The 19,290-nt window shown below is 36.9% G+C and overlaps 1 protein-coding gene across 2 annotated transcripts in view; it reads right to left on the reverse strand.

The window, feature by feature from the left end:
• The window catches only part of ar (androgen receptor), a 115,578-nt gene that overhangs the window by 70,970 nt on the left and 25,318 nt on the right, over positions 1 to 19,290 (reverse strand). For both annotated transcript variants that reach the window (XM_073861138.1, XM_073861137.1), the window contains exons 2-3: positions 7,411 to 7,563; positions 2,157 to 2,272 (exon numbers count right to left, since the gene is read on the reverse strand). In XM_073861138.1, the coding sequence (XP_073717239.1) occupies positions 2,157 to 2,272; positions 7,411 to 7,563 (269 nt within the window). The remainder of the gene's footprint in view (positions 1 to 2,156; positions 2,273 to 7,410; positions 7,564 to 19,290) is intronic.

Raw genomic sequence — 19,290 nt, forward strand, 5'->3', positions numbered from 1 at the left:
GTGCCCTAGAGAGAAAGATCAAGGACAGATGCAAACCTGACTGCATGACTTCGGTGTAAAAGTTCAAATAATTTCAAAACACACCCCCACATGCATTCTCTTTCTCTTAATTGTCATCTTAATCGCTATAGATCTCAGCATTAACATTTCTCTATATGCAAAGATGACCGCTATAGCTGCTACCCTGAAGACTTGATTTTTCTTTTCTCTTTCCATTGATCGATATCAACTCATATCATATGATCTCAGATGAAATGTCTGATCTGTGTGACTAAATAGTCATTTATGCAAATAGGCTTTGTTATTATTTCATAACAAAACCAGAATCAAATTAAATCCTTATGTACCACAAAAACGAAAAAAAAAAATTACTTAAAGGACAAGTTCGGTATTTTACACTTAAAGCCCTGTTTTCAGATTGTTTATGGTGAAATAGAACGGTTTGACTGAAATTTGAACATATGCTGCTGGGCCGAGAATTTTCGGTTTCTGTGGTATCCCCCCACCCCCACCCCCACAATGGGTGCATAGGTGCACAGGAACAAGCCATCCCAAAATGCATTAAACTTTCGTTTACAAAGACGTGAAACTCACCGAGTTCGCTGCAAAAGATGCTTTCCAACAGGTGTTTTACCATTCTTTGTAAACTTGTGGACCTATTTTTCCAAACGCCTCACACCCGTACATTCTTCCATTGAGAGCTTGAATAATAGACACTCCAGCCTAGTTGGTGGCGATAATCTACCTTTGCCAATTGCAAACAAACAACGTTCCCGGCTCTGAGTAATACCGTACCTCACAGCAAATCTAATACAAGTCAATAGAGTTGGACAAAAACTACGATAAAACCTGTTGGAAAGCATCTTTTGCAGCGACTCCTGCGCGAGCACATCAGTGAACACCCCTGACCACTCGGTGAGTTTCACGTCTTTGTAAACGAAAGTTTAATGCATTTTAGGAAGGATTGTTCCAGTGCACCTATGCAGGCATTGTAGAAGTGGGGGTGATGCAGCAAACACCCAAAAATTCTCGGGCCAGCATCATGTTTAAATGTCATTCAAAACCGTTCTATTTCATCATAAACAATCTGAAAACAGGGCTTTAAGTGTAAAATACCGAACTTGTCCTTTAAGGGATTCTGAACTAGCTTCTGAAGGGATACTGAACTAACTTCTGTTTACCAGCCCTAAGGCTTACATGGATTAGGTTACCCAAATATAAAAGTGACATGTTTGTCAAGTGTGGAACGCGTACTCAAAACACAAGCACTGCAAGTTGTAAACACACACACCCGTAGCAGTGGGAAGCTATCCTTACAGCACCTGGGGAGCAATTTAGGGTAAAGGTGCCTTGCTCGAATGCACCTCAGTCACATCCTGCCGGCCATGAGACTCAAACCAGCAACTCTCGGGTTTCAAACAGCTAGAATGCCTTAAATATTTCACTATCACTGATTCAATATCATGTCACTCCAAGCCCATAAAAAGTGGAACTTTAAAGATTTATCATGCAGGTCCTTCCCATATAACAACATCTAATGTAGTAAAGTTATGCTAACACCTTTGGTTAAAAAAAAAAACAAGAACCATGTTATAGTCTACTCTGTACAAGGTGTTCGCTTTACATCTGAAGCCACACAAAAAAAAATTATTTTTTTGCCTGCTCTTTCCTATCAACAGGCTGATCTGGTTCACAAATCAAATGGAACGATTCCTTTACGAATCGAACTGATCTGGGTCCTGAGTTCACCTCACTGACTCAATGATCCGTTCAGAGCAGCACTCCAGTTAACAGATCACTGGAGGGGAAGATTATCAGCGAATAATGACTTGAATTTGAATGCATTCCTCAAACACAACTAGCCTATGGTCCCAGAAGGCTTCAATATAGCACCTATGGACTGCTTATACAGTGTTCTGTAGTTTTTAAAGTTCTTGGGAATAATTGAAAGATTCTGTAAAATATCATATTTTTTGATTCGCAGGAAAAATGAGTTGGAACAAGATCGAAAGAATTGTATAATTTTCATTTCTGGCTGAACGATTCCAAGTTGGAACAACAGTGGAATGACTGGCACCCCTGTGCCAATATAACCCAATGAAACGAATTGCCTATGGCCAGAGTTGAACATATGACACTTTATCACAGAAATTTACCTCCTAGTGTCATCCCCGCCTCAAAACACTTTTTCAGACGACAGGACGGGCAGTTCTTCCTCCTGAGTTTGTCAATGGTGCAGTCGTTCCTGCTAGCGCAGAGATACTTCTGCTTCCCGAGAAGGAGGAGAAACAGAAAGAGGCTTTGACTTAGTTTGAGTCCGCTGGCAGTCATAGCACCAGTAACAACAGAGGTGGACTCAGCCCATTTACGCTGAGATAAAACATAGATCTGAGAAAATAGATTGCAGAGAGAGAGAGAGAGAGAGAGAGAAAGAGAGAGAATGCTCCAATTAAAGGGAGCAGTTAACGTGACAAGCCACTCTGATAGGTCACAGCCCTCACTCAGGGCACTCTGGGACAGCCAAATGAAAAGTGCAGAGTGAAATCTGAAAAGAGGTTCTGTTTTGAGTGTGTGTGTGTGTGTGTGTGTGTGTGTGTGTGTGTGTGTGTGTGTGTGTGTGTGTGTGTGTGTGTGTGTGTGTGTGTGTGTGTGTGTGTCGTAATCAGGGATACAGAACTACTACAGAACAACAGAACTGCAGTAAGGTCTGACTCAAAATCACAATATGATACATATTCACGGTGAGGCGGACACATTTACTGTTCAAAAAAATCCCCAAATTAGGCTTATCGTTCAAAAAGTATTTGCTATTAATCTTGATGTAGTGAACTAAACAGCATTTCTATGTGTTATTTTAATGTTTAACAATATCCTCAGGCCAACATTCTGTATTCTATTATGATTTTTATCCTACTTATCCTACTTTACTGTCATAATTTCATCTTATTGCAGTCTGACTGTGCGTTCACACCAGCCGCGGATGAGGCGGCAAAAATGCGCCAATCGCGCGTAGTTGGACGCTTTAACATTTTGACAGTGGGTTCACACCAGACGCGTTTGAGCCGTCAAATTCATGTGTACCACACGTAGTTAGACATTTGAACATTTTGAGTGTACTCCCTTCATCCGTGCGTGAAAGCCGCGTGTGAAATTCTAGTCATCGAGACATTCACGCAAACATTTGCATAATGGGAGGGGCTTCTGCGACTCCGCTCGCTTCCTGTAATCACGTCACTACTAGAGCAAGGTCCTGATTGATTAACGCAGAGCGTTTTTCTGTCAAAGTTCAGATTTTTCAACTCGCGCGTTTCCCGTGGCAATGCTCAATTCTAGGAATGTGCAATTTATGAAAAAATATGTAATTGCGATTTTTCTGCCAGGAATTGCGATTTGATTTGCAATTACATTTTGTGGCACATTCAATGTGCATCTGCCTCTTTAGATGGTTAGATCTTACTGATACTGTTTATGGGTCTGGTGATTTAACTGTATTCTTATCAGGGGGTTTTTATGAAACAAAAATAAAGAAATTAAGAATATAAGTAACAATGCTTTATTTTATGAAATGTTAAATGGTCTTTAACTTAGACTAACAGTATTTAAATAAGTGGGTTTATTATAGCTGCAACTTTAACAAAAAGTAAAAAAAAAATTTAAATGGATGACTGAGTTTTACTGGAAAGATTTGTATGCATGTTTGTTTTTTTGTAAATAAAGAACTTTATTCAACTTCATAATTATCAAAATATTAAATACATTTGGGATTTTTAAAATAAGTAGAAAATGCGTTTAATGTTATTTCATTTCATTCAAGTGAAATTAGCAAACCAGTTAAATGTTTTTAATAAGGAGCCAGGCTTGTAAGCATTGTTGGGCTGCGCGTGTGTGTCAAGTTTAAACGCATCATCCGTTTTGGGAGACACGGGCGTGAAGTCTTGCGATGCGGAGACAGGCGCAAGTATAATTAGCATTGAGAGACACAGGCTGTAAGCGTGCTTTAAATTGAAACCCATCGTCAGTTTAGGAGAAGTGCCGTGTTGGTTGACGTGCCTCTCACAGAGACAGCACGGCCATACTTGCGCTCATTCAATTGGTTAGATTGTCACAAAGCCTCTCTGCTTATTTATCATATCGCATCCTTTCACGATTTGCTAATTGCAACATTTCACATTGCGATTAGGGTTCGATTGCGATTAATTGCCCAGCCCTAATCAATTTGTGTCATTCGAGCGAACTAGATGCGCGAATCGCGTCTACCGTGCTACGTTAAATGCCTCATTCGCACCGCGAGACCTCCAGACACGGGTCAACGCGTCTTTACATTGACTTAACATTGACATCATTCAATGTGTGAACACAGCATTAGTTTACTCGCTTCATTTACGGGTGAAAGCTGCCGCGTGTAAAATTCTAGTCATTCAAGACATTCACATGGAATTTCGCGTCATGGGTGAGGCTTCTGCGACTCTGTCTGCTCCCTATAATCACGTTACTACTAGAGCAAGCCCCTTCTTATTGGTTAATAAGGCGCGAATATCTGCCGAAGTTCTGATTTTTAATCTTGCGCGTTTCCCGCGGCAACACTCCATTCGCGCAGAACGCACCATCTGTCCCGTACCTTCCGTGCGCCCTGCACCTTCAACGCGTTCTGCCCCATTCGCACTGCGCCATTTGCGCGTACCGCACCGCAGGATGACTATTCGTGTCTTTGCATTGACTTAACATGTAAATCACTCGTGTTTTCCTCCTCTTCAGCATCTGGTGTGAATGCCACATAAGCAAGTTAACATTTTTAACATTTCAAGTTGTAACTGTGTATAACTGTGTATGTGACAAATAACCAAATTTAAATTCCATAATAAAGTTCAAAGGCATTTTGTTTGCTCACATTATACACTCTAAGAAATGCTGGGTTATTTTCAACCCAGCATTGGGTCAAAAAGGGACAGACCCAACCGCTGGGTCAAGTTAACCAAGAAAATGTTTACATTTGACCCAGCGATGAGTTGAAGCAACCCAGCATAGGAGAAATTACAACCCAACGCTGGGTTGAAAATATCCCAGTGTATTCTTACACGTGTACACGTGCCCACCTCATTTCAGCTTTTACCATAATTGAATACAAATGAGTTTATGCTTGTTAAGCAGAGTCCGGATCTTAAATAAATTACCCGTGAAGAAGGTTGTTCACCATCATTTACTGATCAAAGTTTGAGACTTTTATGCGTTGTAATGTAGGTGTGTGTGCATATAGTAGGTATGCCGTGTCTTTTTCCCACTATAATTTCAGTTTAAGGATTTGTTTATAGGCTAACATAGCATGTCATTGTCTCAACCAGTGACGTAGCATTGGGGCACGGCAATCGGTTTGTAAAACCACCGAAGGTTGGGGGAGGAAGTGTTCGGGAAACCTGTTTAAAATTAAGTCATTATTTGGTGCCACTGGTGACGCTTAAATTACACACTTCACTTTTAATCATATTCAGAAACACTTACAGATCAACCCACACTTATTTAGACAAGACTATTAGGGGGCCAAGACTTTTTCAACTTTTCCTTTATTATATTTTCCCTCTTTATCTCTCTTTGTCTCCAGTAACAACTGTTGGAGCGGTAAGTATAATAGTGTGATATTTCTGTATTTGATTAAACTGAAGTTCATGGCTGGCTGTGGGGCAAGACCTTTAAACTTCTCTTAACTTTGAAATGTGTTTTTCCAGCATCTCTGTTGTTGTTTAAAGCAAAAAGGGCATCCATTTATCAGAACTGGTTATCATTCAATTAAGGCATTAACTATATTTATATACTTATATCTTGGGTCTTTAAAGGCGTTTACATTTATGCATTTGGCAGATGCTTTTATTTAAAGTGACTTACAGAACATTATACATTAAACACATTGAAAAGGCTTGCAATGTCATTAGTGCATGATATGAATGTTGTATATTTTTTGGCATCTGTTTAATGACAAATATAATGTCACAATATGCCTTGTTTTATCATTTTGCAATTGTTAATAAAAGTATTAGGACCGTCAGAGTTTGCCAATTCGAATGAAAAAGTCAATCGTACAAAAACGTATGATTACCATAAAGATAATGAAATTATTCGGTCAAATAATGATAATGAGTGTGGCCATACGAATGAATAGAAATTAGACACTCCGTAAAATACGTACCATGAAATTGGGTTGACATTCCAGATCACACGATGATGAGCGAAACTTTCATGCATATATAAATACTACATGTATGTATCAATATGTAATTATATATGTATGTGAAATAATTGTATGACAACAGTGTACCTTCACCTAAGTGTTTGTCTGCTACTGATTACCCATTTTAATGGCCAACCTTAACTTATTTCACAGCCAAGTTTTTATATTGTAAGGCTGTAGGTGTTAGATTTCTATTGAAAAGATTGCTTTCACTTTGCATAACAGGGAAAGAATGTGTCCCTAATTTGTGTGTAGTTGGGACTTGTGTGTAGTTACAAACTAAATTCTTATGCATCTCTCTGTTTTTCTCTCACATTTTAACTGTACTGCTATATATTTATATATAAAAACAACAGTTTCTGTGTGAGATGTGCCAATTGTTGCTATTTTAGGTGACACCAATAAAAACAATAAAAGCTGCACTGGACACATGGTCAGAAGTATATTAATTCATGAAAAAGAAATAACAGGTTTTAATGTGGCTTTAACGACAGTTTATAGCTGTAATTAAAAGCTCTAATTAAAGTGAATACAGTCCTCACATATGGTGAGTACATTTAGCTGCTAAAATGCAGTCCACAGTGTGTTTAAAGGAAAACAACACAGTTTTTCAATATTTTACTATGTTCTTACCTCAACTTAGCGCCCCGTTAATGTGTTAGCATTTAGCCTAGCCCCATTCATTCCTTAGGATCCAAACAGGGATGAATTTAGAAGCCACCAAACACTTGAACGTTTTCCCTATTTAAAAACTGTTACATGAGTAGTTACACAAGTAAGTATTGGGGCACAAAATAAAACGTGCCGATTTTTTAAGCGGATAAAAAATGAGAATTATATTGTATGGCGGAGGAGCATACAATATAGTTCTCATTTTTGTCCACTTAAATGTTTTATTTTGTGCCACCATATTTACTCGTGTAACTACTCATGTAACAGTCTTTAAATAGGGAAAACATTGAAGTGCTTGGTGGCTTCTAAATTCATCCCTGTTTGGATCCTAAGGAATGAATGGGGCTAGGCTAAATGCTAACACATTCACGACGCGCTGTACAAAGATTAAGTGTACGCATTGAAAAAAAATAGGTATGTATGAATTCGTCTAAGTTGGGATAATATCATAGTAAAATGTTGAAAAGCTGTGGTGTTTTCCTTTAAGAGACTTTTGTTATAAAAAAAAGTGTATGTTACCCTCAGCAGCTCTTTTAAAGAAAACTTTGCAGCTTCCGCAAGTGAGAGCCCCATAGTGGCATCCAGATGCTTCATCAGAGCAGATCAGGCAGGTCCTTTGTGGTGGAAGGAAAAACTCCATTGGGAAAATGTCACTTCTTCCACCATCATACCTACAAATAAAAACACAGCATAAGCTAATGGCATGACAAAACACTCAAATGAATGCTCTGTTCTCTATTGTAGCAGCAAAACAATGCAAATATGGAACTTGTTTTCCCGCGTTATGAAGGAAAACATACAAGGTCCATTATCTGTGATTTGAAGAGAGCACACATACTAAAAAGCTCTCAGCCGAATGAGCGGAGAAATGTACGGCACGAATAATGGGTGAACGTCTGTACATTTAGATGACTAAATGGAATGAAGATACTGTGGATTGCTGCTGAATTTCGGTGAAGTTTAACATCAATTGTTACTGCGGCTGCTAAATTGTAAAAGTCATTTGCAGGTCCGGCCCTCGGTGATAACAGGTGACATTCTCTGAAAGAATGCATAAGTGAGAGCCGGGGTGTGTGTGTGTGTGTCAGTGGCCAAATGATGGAGGTAAGTAAAGGTGACATTATCCAAATGCAAGTGCCAAGGTCTCTAATGAAGGGTAATAACTGCTTTATCCCTTTAGGGATGATGGAAAGATTCTCGGTTAAAGAGAGTCATTCGGTATCACTGTTCTGTTCTGATGATGGCACCCAATTCTATCACCACACGCATAGTAATATCAGAAAAGTGAACAAAATGACTGCGATTAAGAGAGGGCATATTTTTCATATTTCATGCCTGTCTAACATATGTGCTCAAATTATAAAAACTTTGTGTATGGGGAGTTAAATAAAAAAGAAAAAGAAAAAAAAGACTCCCTAGGGCTCTGCACATTGCTGGGCCTCAGTCCTCTATGTGTCAGTTTATTTTTTTTAGAAACAATTAAATCACATTGTCACCTAGGCTTGTCTTAATTTCCCACAAGAATCCCACCATAAGCCGACAAGAAACACACACACACACAGTCGGGTGCTGATGCTTGCTGTCATTCTCTGCATTAGCTTTAAACAATCTCTGAGAACAGACAGATTGTCATATGGGCTACATGAAATGCATTACTCTGTCGTTCACTCAAGACCCTATTATTTCCTCCTTTAGTCCTGAATTAGTGCTGAGAGATTGTTATCTTATCAAAAAGTTATCTATTACAGCTTTTTGACAATATTCAACCTACATCTCGAAATTGATGTTCTCTGACATCACCCATAAAAAGGGTAATTCTTTTTCAATCGAGGAATACCCATAATTTCAACCAAACAGCAATTGTAGCCAATTTGATGACAAATGTTTAATTTACATTTACATCTTATCGTTTAGCAAACGCTTTTATCCAAATGAGGAACATTACAAGCATTTATCATGCATGAGCCAATAATATTCACATTACTGCAATGATAAGAAATAATACAGAGACTAGAACAGAAGCGCAAATGCAAAGAGTAAAGAAAAAGGAGATTTTTACATGCAATGACTTAAATACAGCAAAAGTCTAGTTTAAAAAATCTATTTAAATTTAGGGTTTTACTTTGTAACAAAATGTGCAAGAAAACAAAGTGGCATTAAATAAACTTGATTGTTGTGTCAATATAAACCATATAGTACAAACTTAACTGGCACTTAATTTTCACAGCAGAAACAATCAGTGACCTTACTCATAAAACAGAAGCAAAATTAATTTCTGTTCTTAAAGGGACACTCCACTTTTTTTGTAAATATGCTCATTTTACAGCTTCCCTAGTGTTAAACATTTGATTTTACCGTTTTGGAATTCATTCAGCTGATCTCGAGGTCCGGCTGTACCATTTTTAGCATAGCTTAGCATAATGCATTGAATCTGATTAGACCATTAGCATCGTGCTAAAAACATATTTTTTCTATTTGAAACCTCACTCTTTTGTAGTTTCAATGTGTATTAAGAATGACAGAAAATTAAAAGTTGCGATTTTCTAGGCCGATATGGTTAGGAATTATACTCTCATTCTGGCGTATAAATGTACTATCGGTATTATCGGTCTAGAAAATCTCAACTTTTAATTTTCCGTCAGTCTTAGTACAACGATGTAACTACAGAAGAGTCAAGTTTTAAATAGGAAAAATATTGAAACTCTTTGGTTATTTTTTCGCGCGATGCTAATGGTCTAATCAGATTCAATGGATTATGCTAAGCTATGCTAAAAGTGGAACCGCCAGACCCGGAGATCAGCTGAATGGATTCCAAAACAGTAAAAATCAAATGTTTAACTCTAGGGGAGCTGGAAAATTAGCATATTTTCAAAAAAAGTAGAATGTCCCTTTAAAGGTATAGACGGTTTCATCGGACGCACATGATAAACGTCTGGATCCGAACTTTACTTCCGGTTTCGTTTTTTTAATGGTCTGACTAGTTGCTAAACTGATCTCTTGAACAAATGCCTCATCGAAAATAACACATGTTTTGGTGTCCTATGTAATCTCTGTGTTGTTTTTTTGCTTGTTATATAATTAAACTACGTTTAAAGTACTTTTTTGTTATTTATTATTAGCAGAGTTTACCGGAAGTCACGTGCGGACCACGACAGCCGCTTGTTTATGTTGTTACTGCTGAAACCGTCTATAGTCCACCCAAAAATGAAAATGTAGTCATTTTTTACTAATGTCAACTCGAATCCACTTTATGGTGACCAAATGTCGTCTTGGGTTGAGCAGAACAAATACATTTTTACAGGTTTGGAACTTGAGGGTGAGTACCTGTAAAAACGTCTTTGTTCTGCTGAACACAATGAAAGATATTTTGAGCAATGTTTGTAACCAATCCGAATTTCCGTGCGGATTCCGGCGAGGCCTGCGTGTGGATGAATCTCTCTGAAGCGCCTGGGAAGTTCTGGCATTGTTGGGAGGCGTTCTGGTTGGTTCACGAACACCACTGACCTGCCAGCTGTGGCACTTTCCCAACAAGCCGTATCAATCACAGGGTCTTGGTGTCTCTCGCTATCAGGACTATGGCAGCTATTGCTTTGACCTCATGCAATGTCATGTTTAAGAAGGTCACTCTGGCTAAAAATACAGGCGCGCTGGGGTTGTAAGCCAGAGCAGTCACACTACACAACCTCGCACCACGATCTCGGGCGGTGTTAGTTTGCTCTCACTTTCTATTTCCACTGACATGATCTTTAGTCTTTCTCATTACTGTATATTAGATATTAAAACTTGATAGTTTTACCGCACTCGAGTGACATTTTTATAGCACTCGATGAAATCGTGATCCTGTGTTTATCGTAACTTTGGCTCTGTAAATGTATTGCTTGTGCTATGTGCACACTACTTTAATTTCCAAGTTACTTTTTGCCTACTGACAGGTGTGAAGTTAAGTACCTATATCTTCTGGAGAGTAAACATACAGGAATGGTACTGTATCGTACCCTCGGGAAGTGTTAAGTTTACATTAGTGTCAACAGCATGTAATCAAGTGCATATGTAAAATGACAGATGTAAGATAAGTCATATTAACATTACTTCCAATTAACGTTCCTGTGTGCCGTGTAAAACACCACAGTAGTGTTGTGTTACTGATGAAACGTTGATGTTTAGGCTATTGTGGTTGTCGGCATTATCAGCTCTTCAGAACGGTGCTCATATTGGCTGGAGTGTTAATGACATCAAAATATAGCTGCGAGAGAGTGAGTGTGTGTGTGTTACTGATAAAGCTAGAGACAGGGAGGATGAAGTTACGATAGAGAGGTTAGAAGTTTGTGTGTATGTTTGTGTGAAGGGGACAGCAACAAAGCCAAGAAGTTGATTGGACACAGCAGACATAACTATACTCAGTAACATGATATGTCAAGGGTACACACAAGGACAAACACATATAACTAAAACAAACACTCGCATGCAGACCCCTCCCTCTCTTCAGCAACTAACGCCGGAATGGTTTTCGTGTATTATGGCACTGACAGATGAGATTGGGAAATCACACACTCGGAATTACCATTAAGGAAACAAGAGAGTTACTGAAGAGTGAAATGCTACATGCAGATATTGGCGTGCGCATGTAGACTTTAAACTGATTTAAATTTATTATGTCAAGGGGTATCAACTAACCATTCCTTTGGAGGGTTTACCTATTGGATATCATTTTAAAATAAACTCAGTAAACCTGGGACTAAATTTGACTGTCTGTGAACACCATTTTCGGAACAAGCATCTTTTTTATTGTGCTTTGTGTTCCACATTCATAAGGGTTTGCCGTTAAAAGCAAATGATATGCAGAAGAAGCGATTAAGAGTGACTAAATGTAGACACATAAACGTGTGACTTTCTTTTCTTTTTGTCTACTATAACCGTGCAACTTAATCAAATATTAGAGATCTACCGATAAATCTGTATCCCAAAATTTCCTCCGATATTTAGGCATTTTCCCATTATCGGATATCAGTTTTTCTGACATAAAGTAGGGCGCGGGCAAAAACTAACGCGAGGTTAGTTGTAACACGGACTGTTTACATTGTTGCACAAGGTTGAGTGTTTTGTTTTTCCGGTATTTTTCACGCTGCCAAAAGACGATCTCACGCAAATTATTGGAAATGTATAATTTTCCAGAGAGTTATTGATGAACGACTGTTTTGGTGGCATGAAAGTAAATTTTTTCATCATATGTTTTTTCGGTTTCTAAGTTGGGTGTGTAACTGTGGGTTCACACCAGATGCGAGTTCAACGATTTGCGCGAGTACATTACATAAAAAGTCAATGCAAAGACATGATTAGACGTGTCCTCGCATGGGGCGATGCGAATGATGCGATATAAATGTGCCTGTCTTATCAAAAAACGGTTGTCAAATTAATTTTTGTTCATTATCTTTAATATTGATTGAATAAGGTCATGTCAAAGATTGAAATCATAATGAAATGAATGGCTAAAATCAGACTTATTATCTCAAAATTTGGTTTTGAACCTGTAGTAATGTTTTTCAGTTCAGCACATCGTCGATTATCGGGCATATAAGCATCAAAATATTTGGTATCGGTTAAAAAACAACAGTATTGCTCGATCTCTATCAAATATACAAAGCCATCTTTATGTAAACCTTGTTGATTCTCGTGAAATTAGACTTGCGAGGTATCATGAAACATTTTGATAATAAAAGTAAATGCTATCAGAATAATAAGCATACAGTTATAAACATCTCTTCATGTACTATTTTGCACATGATTTGTAATGACATCATACAAACCAATTTTGTTGTTTTTTACACATTTAATGGGACATTTTTCATTACCGCAACGTGTCCATGACTGATTTGGGTTTTTTGACATAGAAATATTTATAGTTAAAAAATCTAAAAAATAAAAAGCGTCAGTGCATGTTATACTAAAAACATTTACAGTAAAGAAACATGTGGTATTTGGTGATCATTGGTAAATGTAGTAACAATAATAAGGAATATAAATTTGTCCAAGACCAATTTTCTCATCCTCCACAAAAATTTTCAATCATTGTTTAAGCCCTCAAGGAACTAACATTTAAAAAAAAAATTTGGTGGAAGGGACATAATTGACTGTGACACTCTAGATGGCTACCAGGTAAGAAGTTCTTATTTTGTTCTCTCCAGATAAAAGTTAAATTTTGTTTGTCATAGTACCTCCACAACTTTTTAGTTCTCATTACCCAAACATGAGTTTGTACATGCATATATTTAATGTAATATCATGTTGCGGTAATGATAATCTAAAAAATTTAAATCATTCTATAGGAAATATTTTTTAAATCCTCTATAAAATAATGATTATAGTAAGTTCATAAGAAGAAATCTTATATGTGAAAAAAATTGGCTTTAAGGGCTTTTTAAAAATTCTGATGCATGGACACCTTCTAAATCTGGATTTCGGGAGAATCAGTTGGGTGTGTCAAAGGCCAACTTAAATCTAGTTTTTCATGTAAAACTTAGTGGTGTTCAAAACTTCAAAGTACATGTGTAAGTGAGACGCTGATGCGAGAGGTGTAACAGGTTTGTACGTGAGGTGACAGTGCGTTTGAGTGTGTTGCGAGTGTGTTTCCGGAGGTGATTAGGTGTACAGGTGATTTAGGGATCGCGGGTTAAACTAACAAGTCTAGTTCATCACTTCCCCAACACTTTTCTGAAAAAGTTTTGGGGAAAACAAGTTTACAACTTGTAGAATCAGATGTTACACACACACACACACACACATACACTCGAATCCAATTAAATAAAGATGTCTCTTATTTCAAAACACGCATCCAGTATTTGTGTGTATCATGTCTGTCTTAAAAAACAAGGCAGTAATGACCCAAGAGAAAGCACTCATGGGTAAACAAATAGGTCACCAGGGAGGGGGGACTGAAAAACGGACACCCTCAAAGCAGTCCTGATTAAATCCTTCTAGCCAAGGCCTCTGATGAAACACCCGTGGGAGGGCCTGTGCCACTCCAGATGGGGGGCTCTGGACAAAACATGCATAGGTTTGTGTAATGTTACCAAGAGATATAAAGGACAATGAGGTTCATCAGACTGATAGGGTGAAACTTTAGTTCTTGTCAGCGAAACGTTTGACTTTAACGTTTGCAGGATAAAGTACAAAAGTGGAAATTGTTATCTTAAAAGATATTATTAATATCTATAAATATTTTTTCATCATTTCCTTACCTTAAATGACCTGTCGAACTTTTTATTTCAATTTATTTAAATTGATTCAGCTATATTAAATAATACTTTTAAATGAAACCAGTAACCACATGAAGCTTATTTTTTTAACTTTCCTGACAAAATATTTGTACAGTACAAAGGGAAATTGTGCAGCTGTTCTCAAACTTTGCTTAGGAAATGAAATCGTAAAACTCAGTTGAGTTTTGAGTGAGAAAACAATTAAATCGTGCTCTAGCACTTGTGTAACTCAAAGCATGTCATATGAATACTGACACATCAAAAAGCCTGCAGCCCATATGAGCCTTGGGATTTCTCGCACAACATTCTTACTGTATATGAATACGATCTCTGAAATGATAATAAATGAAGATGTTTGCTATTTGACTGAGATCTGGAAAGCAAGGGTGAGGTATGGTTTCTCCAATCCCTAACAAAGTTAGGATTGATGTAAAGATTCACATTCAGCAAAATGTGAACCTTTTTAGGCATTCTTAATATATGCAAATAAGCACCTGTGTTGACAGGATGGCAAAGCGAAAAGGTTAGATCCCAAAATTATTCTTGTAACTTCCAGCACGGTGCAGTGATCGTGTGCCCATTCCCTTTTATGGAGCATATGCATGCATTCATGTGTGTAAGCTTTCCCTGCACTATCGAAGAACGCTGAGCAAGTTCACTTCACCTCCTGACCTGTCTCGAAGGAAGACATCTTAATAAAACAATTAACTTTAGTGATTGAAATGTGAAGAAACCCTTTCCCTGTCTCCCTCGCTTTCATCTTAGAATTTGACACTGTACAACGTAGAAATGTTTTTACATTTTATTCAGCATACAGGGCTGATACAAGTCCTGATATGAAATTCAAAAATGTGAATTATTTTGAATATTCATGAAAGCACATGTTAGTAAAAACCTGTAATTCACCCAAATGTTGAACTGCCTGAAAGGTTTTTGCATTCAACAATGCTGCTGATGTGTTACAGGTCGCAAGCTCCCGTCATGCAATGCAGCATAATTGAATAATGTGGTAATAAGATTGTTTTGCTGTTTGCTATTGTTTTTTTTGTCACTGCTACAGTAATTATTTATTGTGTAGTAAGATGAAGGTTTATCTCATAATATACAAGATCTTGAAGTGAACAATTTATCTTTACATCGCAATATGTTCTAGTTTAGTTTACTTGACTCGAAACGTGTAGACGTACGTTTGACGCATGCGCATTTGAACAAAAAGCAATGCATTTCCTGGGCTACATACGTTGTCCTGTAGGTGCATGCATCGCCAAACGCGTACACAAGATTTCCAAAATCTTCTGATGACAAAAATGGTGTCACACACACTGTAGGCGGACCCTTGCGTACACATAAAATATGGACTATGCTTCGTCCTTTAGACACTCTTTGTAAGGACTTCTGCAATATGACAATTCAGCACAAACACACACAAAGATTGCGTGTTTGCAACAGAAAAAGCAAATCAGATCAGGATGAAAACTGTGTTTTGTGTCTGTGTGCTGTTAACATTTAGGCATTGCATCACTGGTCACAAAACCGTTATGTGTATTTATATGCACGTTTTATATAATTTTGCTTAGATAAGCAGACAGAATGAGGTGAAACGGCTTCTATATGAAAAGCTGTTAGTTTAAGTGTCAGTTTGCTTTGCTTATTCTTTAACAGTGTTAATGCATTTGTTTTTTGTTTTTTTAAAAAGAGCCATATAATTATCACCAAGTAAAATGGTTTGTCTTTATGAAATGTTCTGCATTTAAAAAAATCCTATGTAATTTGAAATACTGTGTACAGTATTCCTACAAGTATTTTACGATTTAGTGTTAAATGTACACTGGTGGTGTATGAGTCCCACCCTGTCTATATATACAGTACAGGCCAAAAGTTTGGACACACTTACTCGTTCATTATTTATACATTATTCCATATAACATAATAATAACAAACTCATCCAAATTATGGCATAACACAAATGCAACTTTGAAAATTATGTTGGTGACTAAAAGAATCCAAAATAAACCAAAACTCTCTTATATTTTATTATTTGAAGTGCAGTCACCCTTTGCCTAGAAATTGTTGAACCATATGTGTGTCCATTTTTTATGAAGCTTCGTAAATTTTCAATTTAGGATGAATTTTAAAGAGTATAGAAAGAGTTCATATTTAATCTGGGCTCTTATTGGCTGCTTTTTCTTCAATATTCAGTGAAAGTCATCTATTTCAAAAAAGTTTTCTAATAACACTTTCGCCGTGCATATGATCAAATGCCAGTCCTTCCCATTCACTTAAACGGCACATCTTTTTTTGTTGTTTTATTGATTGGTTTCTCTTTTTTTTGCTATTTTTTTACAATCTTCGCTTGGGTTTAGGGTTAGAACAACTTTTTGTTATATAAAAATGACATCCTAACCCAAACCCCAATTCTAACCCCAACTCCAAGCAACCATGGCTTAAATATAGACAAAAACATGTAGAAACCTATAAATTTAATAACCTCTTTAAGCAAATCTGAAATCTAACCCTAAATCCAAGCGAAAATGGTTTAAAAAACAGAAAAAAATTAAGAAACCAATAAATAAAATGTCAAAAAAAAAGATGTGCCGTTTAAGTGAATGGGAAGGACTGGCGTATCATATGCACGCATTGCATGATTTTTACACTTTGTGCTATTTATACGCATCTACATGAGACTGGGTAGTTACACCACCAGTGTACAATTAACACTGGTGATTTTGTTGTGCACAAAAATGGTGGGTTATTTTCAACCCAATAGGTTTAAAAAGGGACCAACCCATCCAGCTTTGTTATAATTTGACCTGCTTGGTTATTTCAACTCAAAATCATGGGCTGTTTTAGCCCATTGTTTGGTCAAATATAAACATTTGCTAGGTTAATTAGTCCCTTTTTGACCCAACGCTATGTGTAAATTAATGTTATTTAGGCCTTGTAGTGTTACACATAAACCTGTAAACCATAAACTCACATAATGTGGTTTACACATAAACCATAAAACTCACTCATAAAGAGTTTTTTTTATGTGGGATTTAAGTAAAAATAAGCTGCACATCAGCACTGCACTTTAGACTAATGTTAACATTTCTAAAAACTCTTTGTGCTGACGTCTCTCAAAAGCATTAACTCTGATTGAAAGCCTGTCCGAGTTGCATCTGATCATTTTTTCTCACATATGACCATTAATGGAAGGCAACTAACTTTAGCTCATAAATGTCAGTTTATGTTTTTTTCTAGGAGTGACATTTGGATGTTCTTATTATTGATTTGAATTGAAGCCATTTAAACCTAAGAACACATGGCATTACCCATCTTTAAGGCAAATAATTAACATTTTGCAAAAACTCAAATGTAGAAATGCTGGTTTGGTGGTCTCTTTTTTTGAGTTAAAATCCTCTCAGATGTCTTTTGCATAAAATGTGCCAAATGAACCTGATACAACTGACTAAACACTATCAAAATAGACTAGAGCTCTGTAAAGTTCAGTTGCATAAAAACACCTGTCACTGGTCAAGCCAGTAATGACAAATTAACATTGTTTCTCTATAACCATGAAGATAATGAGAAGCCAACGGGGACTTGGCACAGGGGAACGAGAGATAAACTACACCACCCATTGTGAGCAGCAACCAATACGCTCCTGTTTGCTGTCAACAGCTGACCTGCTGTTAAGATATATTGTGCGGTCACAGATTTGCGTTTGTTGGCTTTTTACAGATTTAAACCCGGTTCATTTAACCAGAAATTAGAGTTGGAAACTATAACTGTAAAGGGATACTTTTGACTTTTATATTTACGGTCTTTGCATTCAGTAATCTCACAAAAAATACTTTATTTTTTGAAAAACATCCACGTGCGTAAATCTTTCATTAGATTAGCTACAGTAAGAAACATTTTATTTGCCAAAATTGTTTGTCTTGAGTTGAGTTACATGTGCTGGTCTTATTTTCTAGACAGTCATATATCTTTTCCTCTTCTTAACAGAAATGGCTAAGAAAATATATTAGTATGATTTATTTTCATACAGGTGTCATCCAATTTACATCCACAGATATTCAAAAATCAATCCTTTGAATATATATGATTATGTTCTTTAGCGTGGACATGTTTGATTCAAAATATGTCAAATACACTCGGTTTATAAAACAAGGCTATAGCAAATGATATCCTTTTTTTTTAAACAAAAGGAGCTTTGTTGTGTAATTGGATCTATACTTGGAAGCTTTTGTTGATTTTTTTTCATGTAACCACATTTGCCTCCAGAGTCTACATCTTAGCCTCATTAGACAAACGATACTGAAACAATAATCCCATTCAATGGTTCATAATCAATGGAAGATGGTCTCAATCATATGGGTAGCAGAGTTACAACTTACAAAAATTATCCTGATCAAGCATTCAAATTGTCATGTACGTCCATATGGTTGCAACTTAGCAGGTTAAGATGCTTATCACACTTATCGGTACGAAACCAACCCAAAATGGTAGATGGGTAGTAGTTGGTTTTTAGATGGATATAGACAGATCCTATTTTAAAACACCCAAAAAAAGGTTTACAAAGGTTTATGTATCAAATCCATCTGAACCACCATATATATAAAAAAAGATAGAGATAAGAAAGATATAATAATCGTAGTAATAATATTAATATTAATAGAATTAAAAGATAAAAGAAAGTTAAACCATAAATCTAAAAAACATAAAAACATCTATAGACATCACACAATATTAAAAGTCAGGGAGAACAAGTAGGATTTTAAGAGCAGTTAGGGATGGAGCGATTCTAATGTGGACCGGCAAGCTATTCCATAATTTAGGGCCTGCAATGGCAAAGGCTCTGTCCTAGGGTGGTCCTTATAATGGGTCAATTTTTATTTTTTTTAATGTTCAACTCTCACCCCCTAAATGTGTTAGGATATCAATAAAAACACACAGTGCAAAATGTTGAATTGTTCCTACAATATCTTGAGGTTGCTCAAAGCCTTTGAATATTTCCGAAAACACATATTTTTGCAAAAATGTACCATTACGCACAACACACATAAAACTTGCTTCTTGGAGGGTAACTTTGTTCCAGTTATTTCAGTCTCTACCGATCCGAGTAACCATATAGCGAGCTTGCTTCGTGTTGCTTCAGCC

Source organism: Misgurnus anguillicaudatus, chromosome 22 (assembly GCF_027580225.2).
Source record: "Misgurnus anguillicaudatus chromosome 22, ASM2758022v2, whole genome shotgun sequence".
Classification (NCBI taxonomy): domain Eukaryota; kingdom Metazoa; phylum Chordata; class Actinopteri; order Cypriniformes; family Cobitidae; genus Misgurnus; species Misgurnus anguillicaudatus.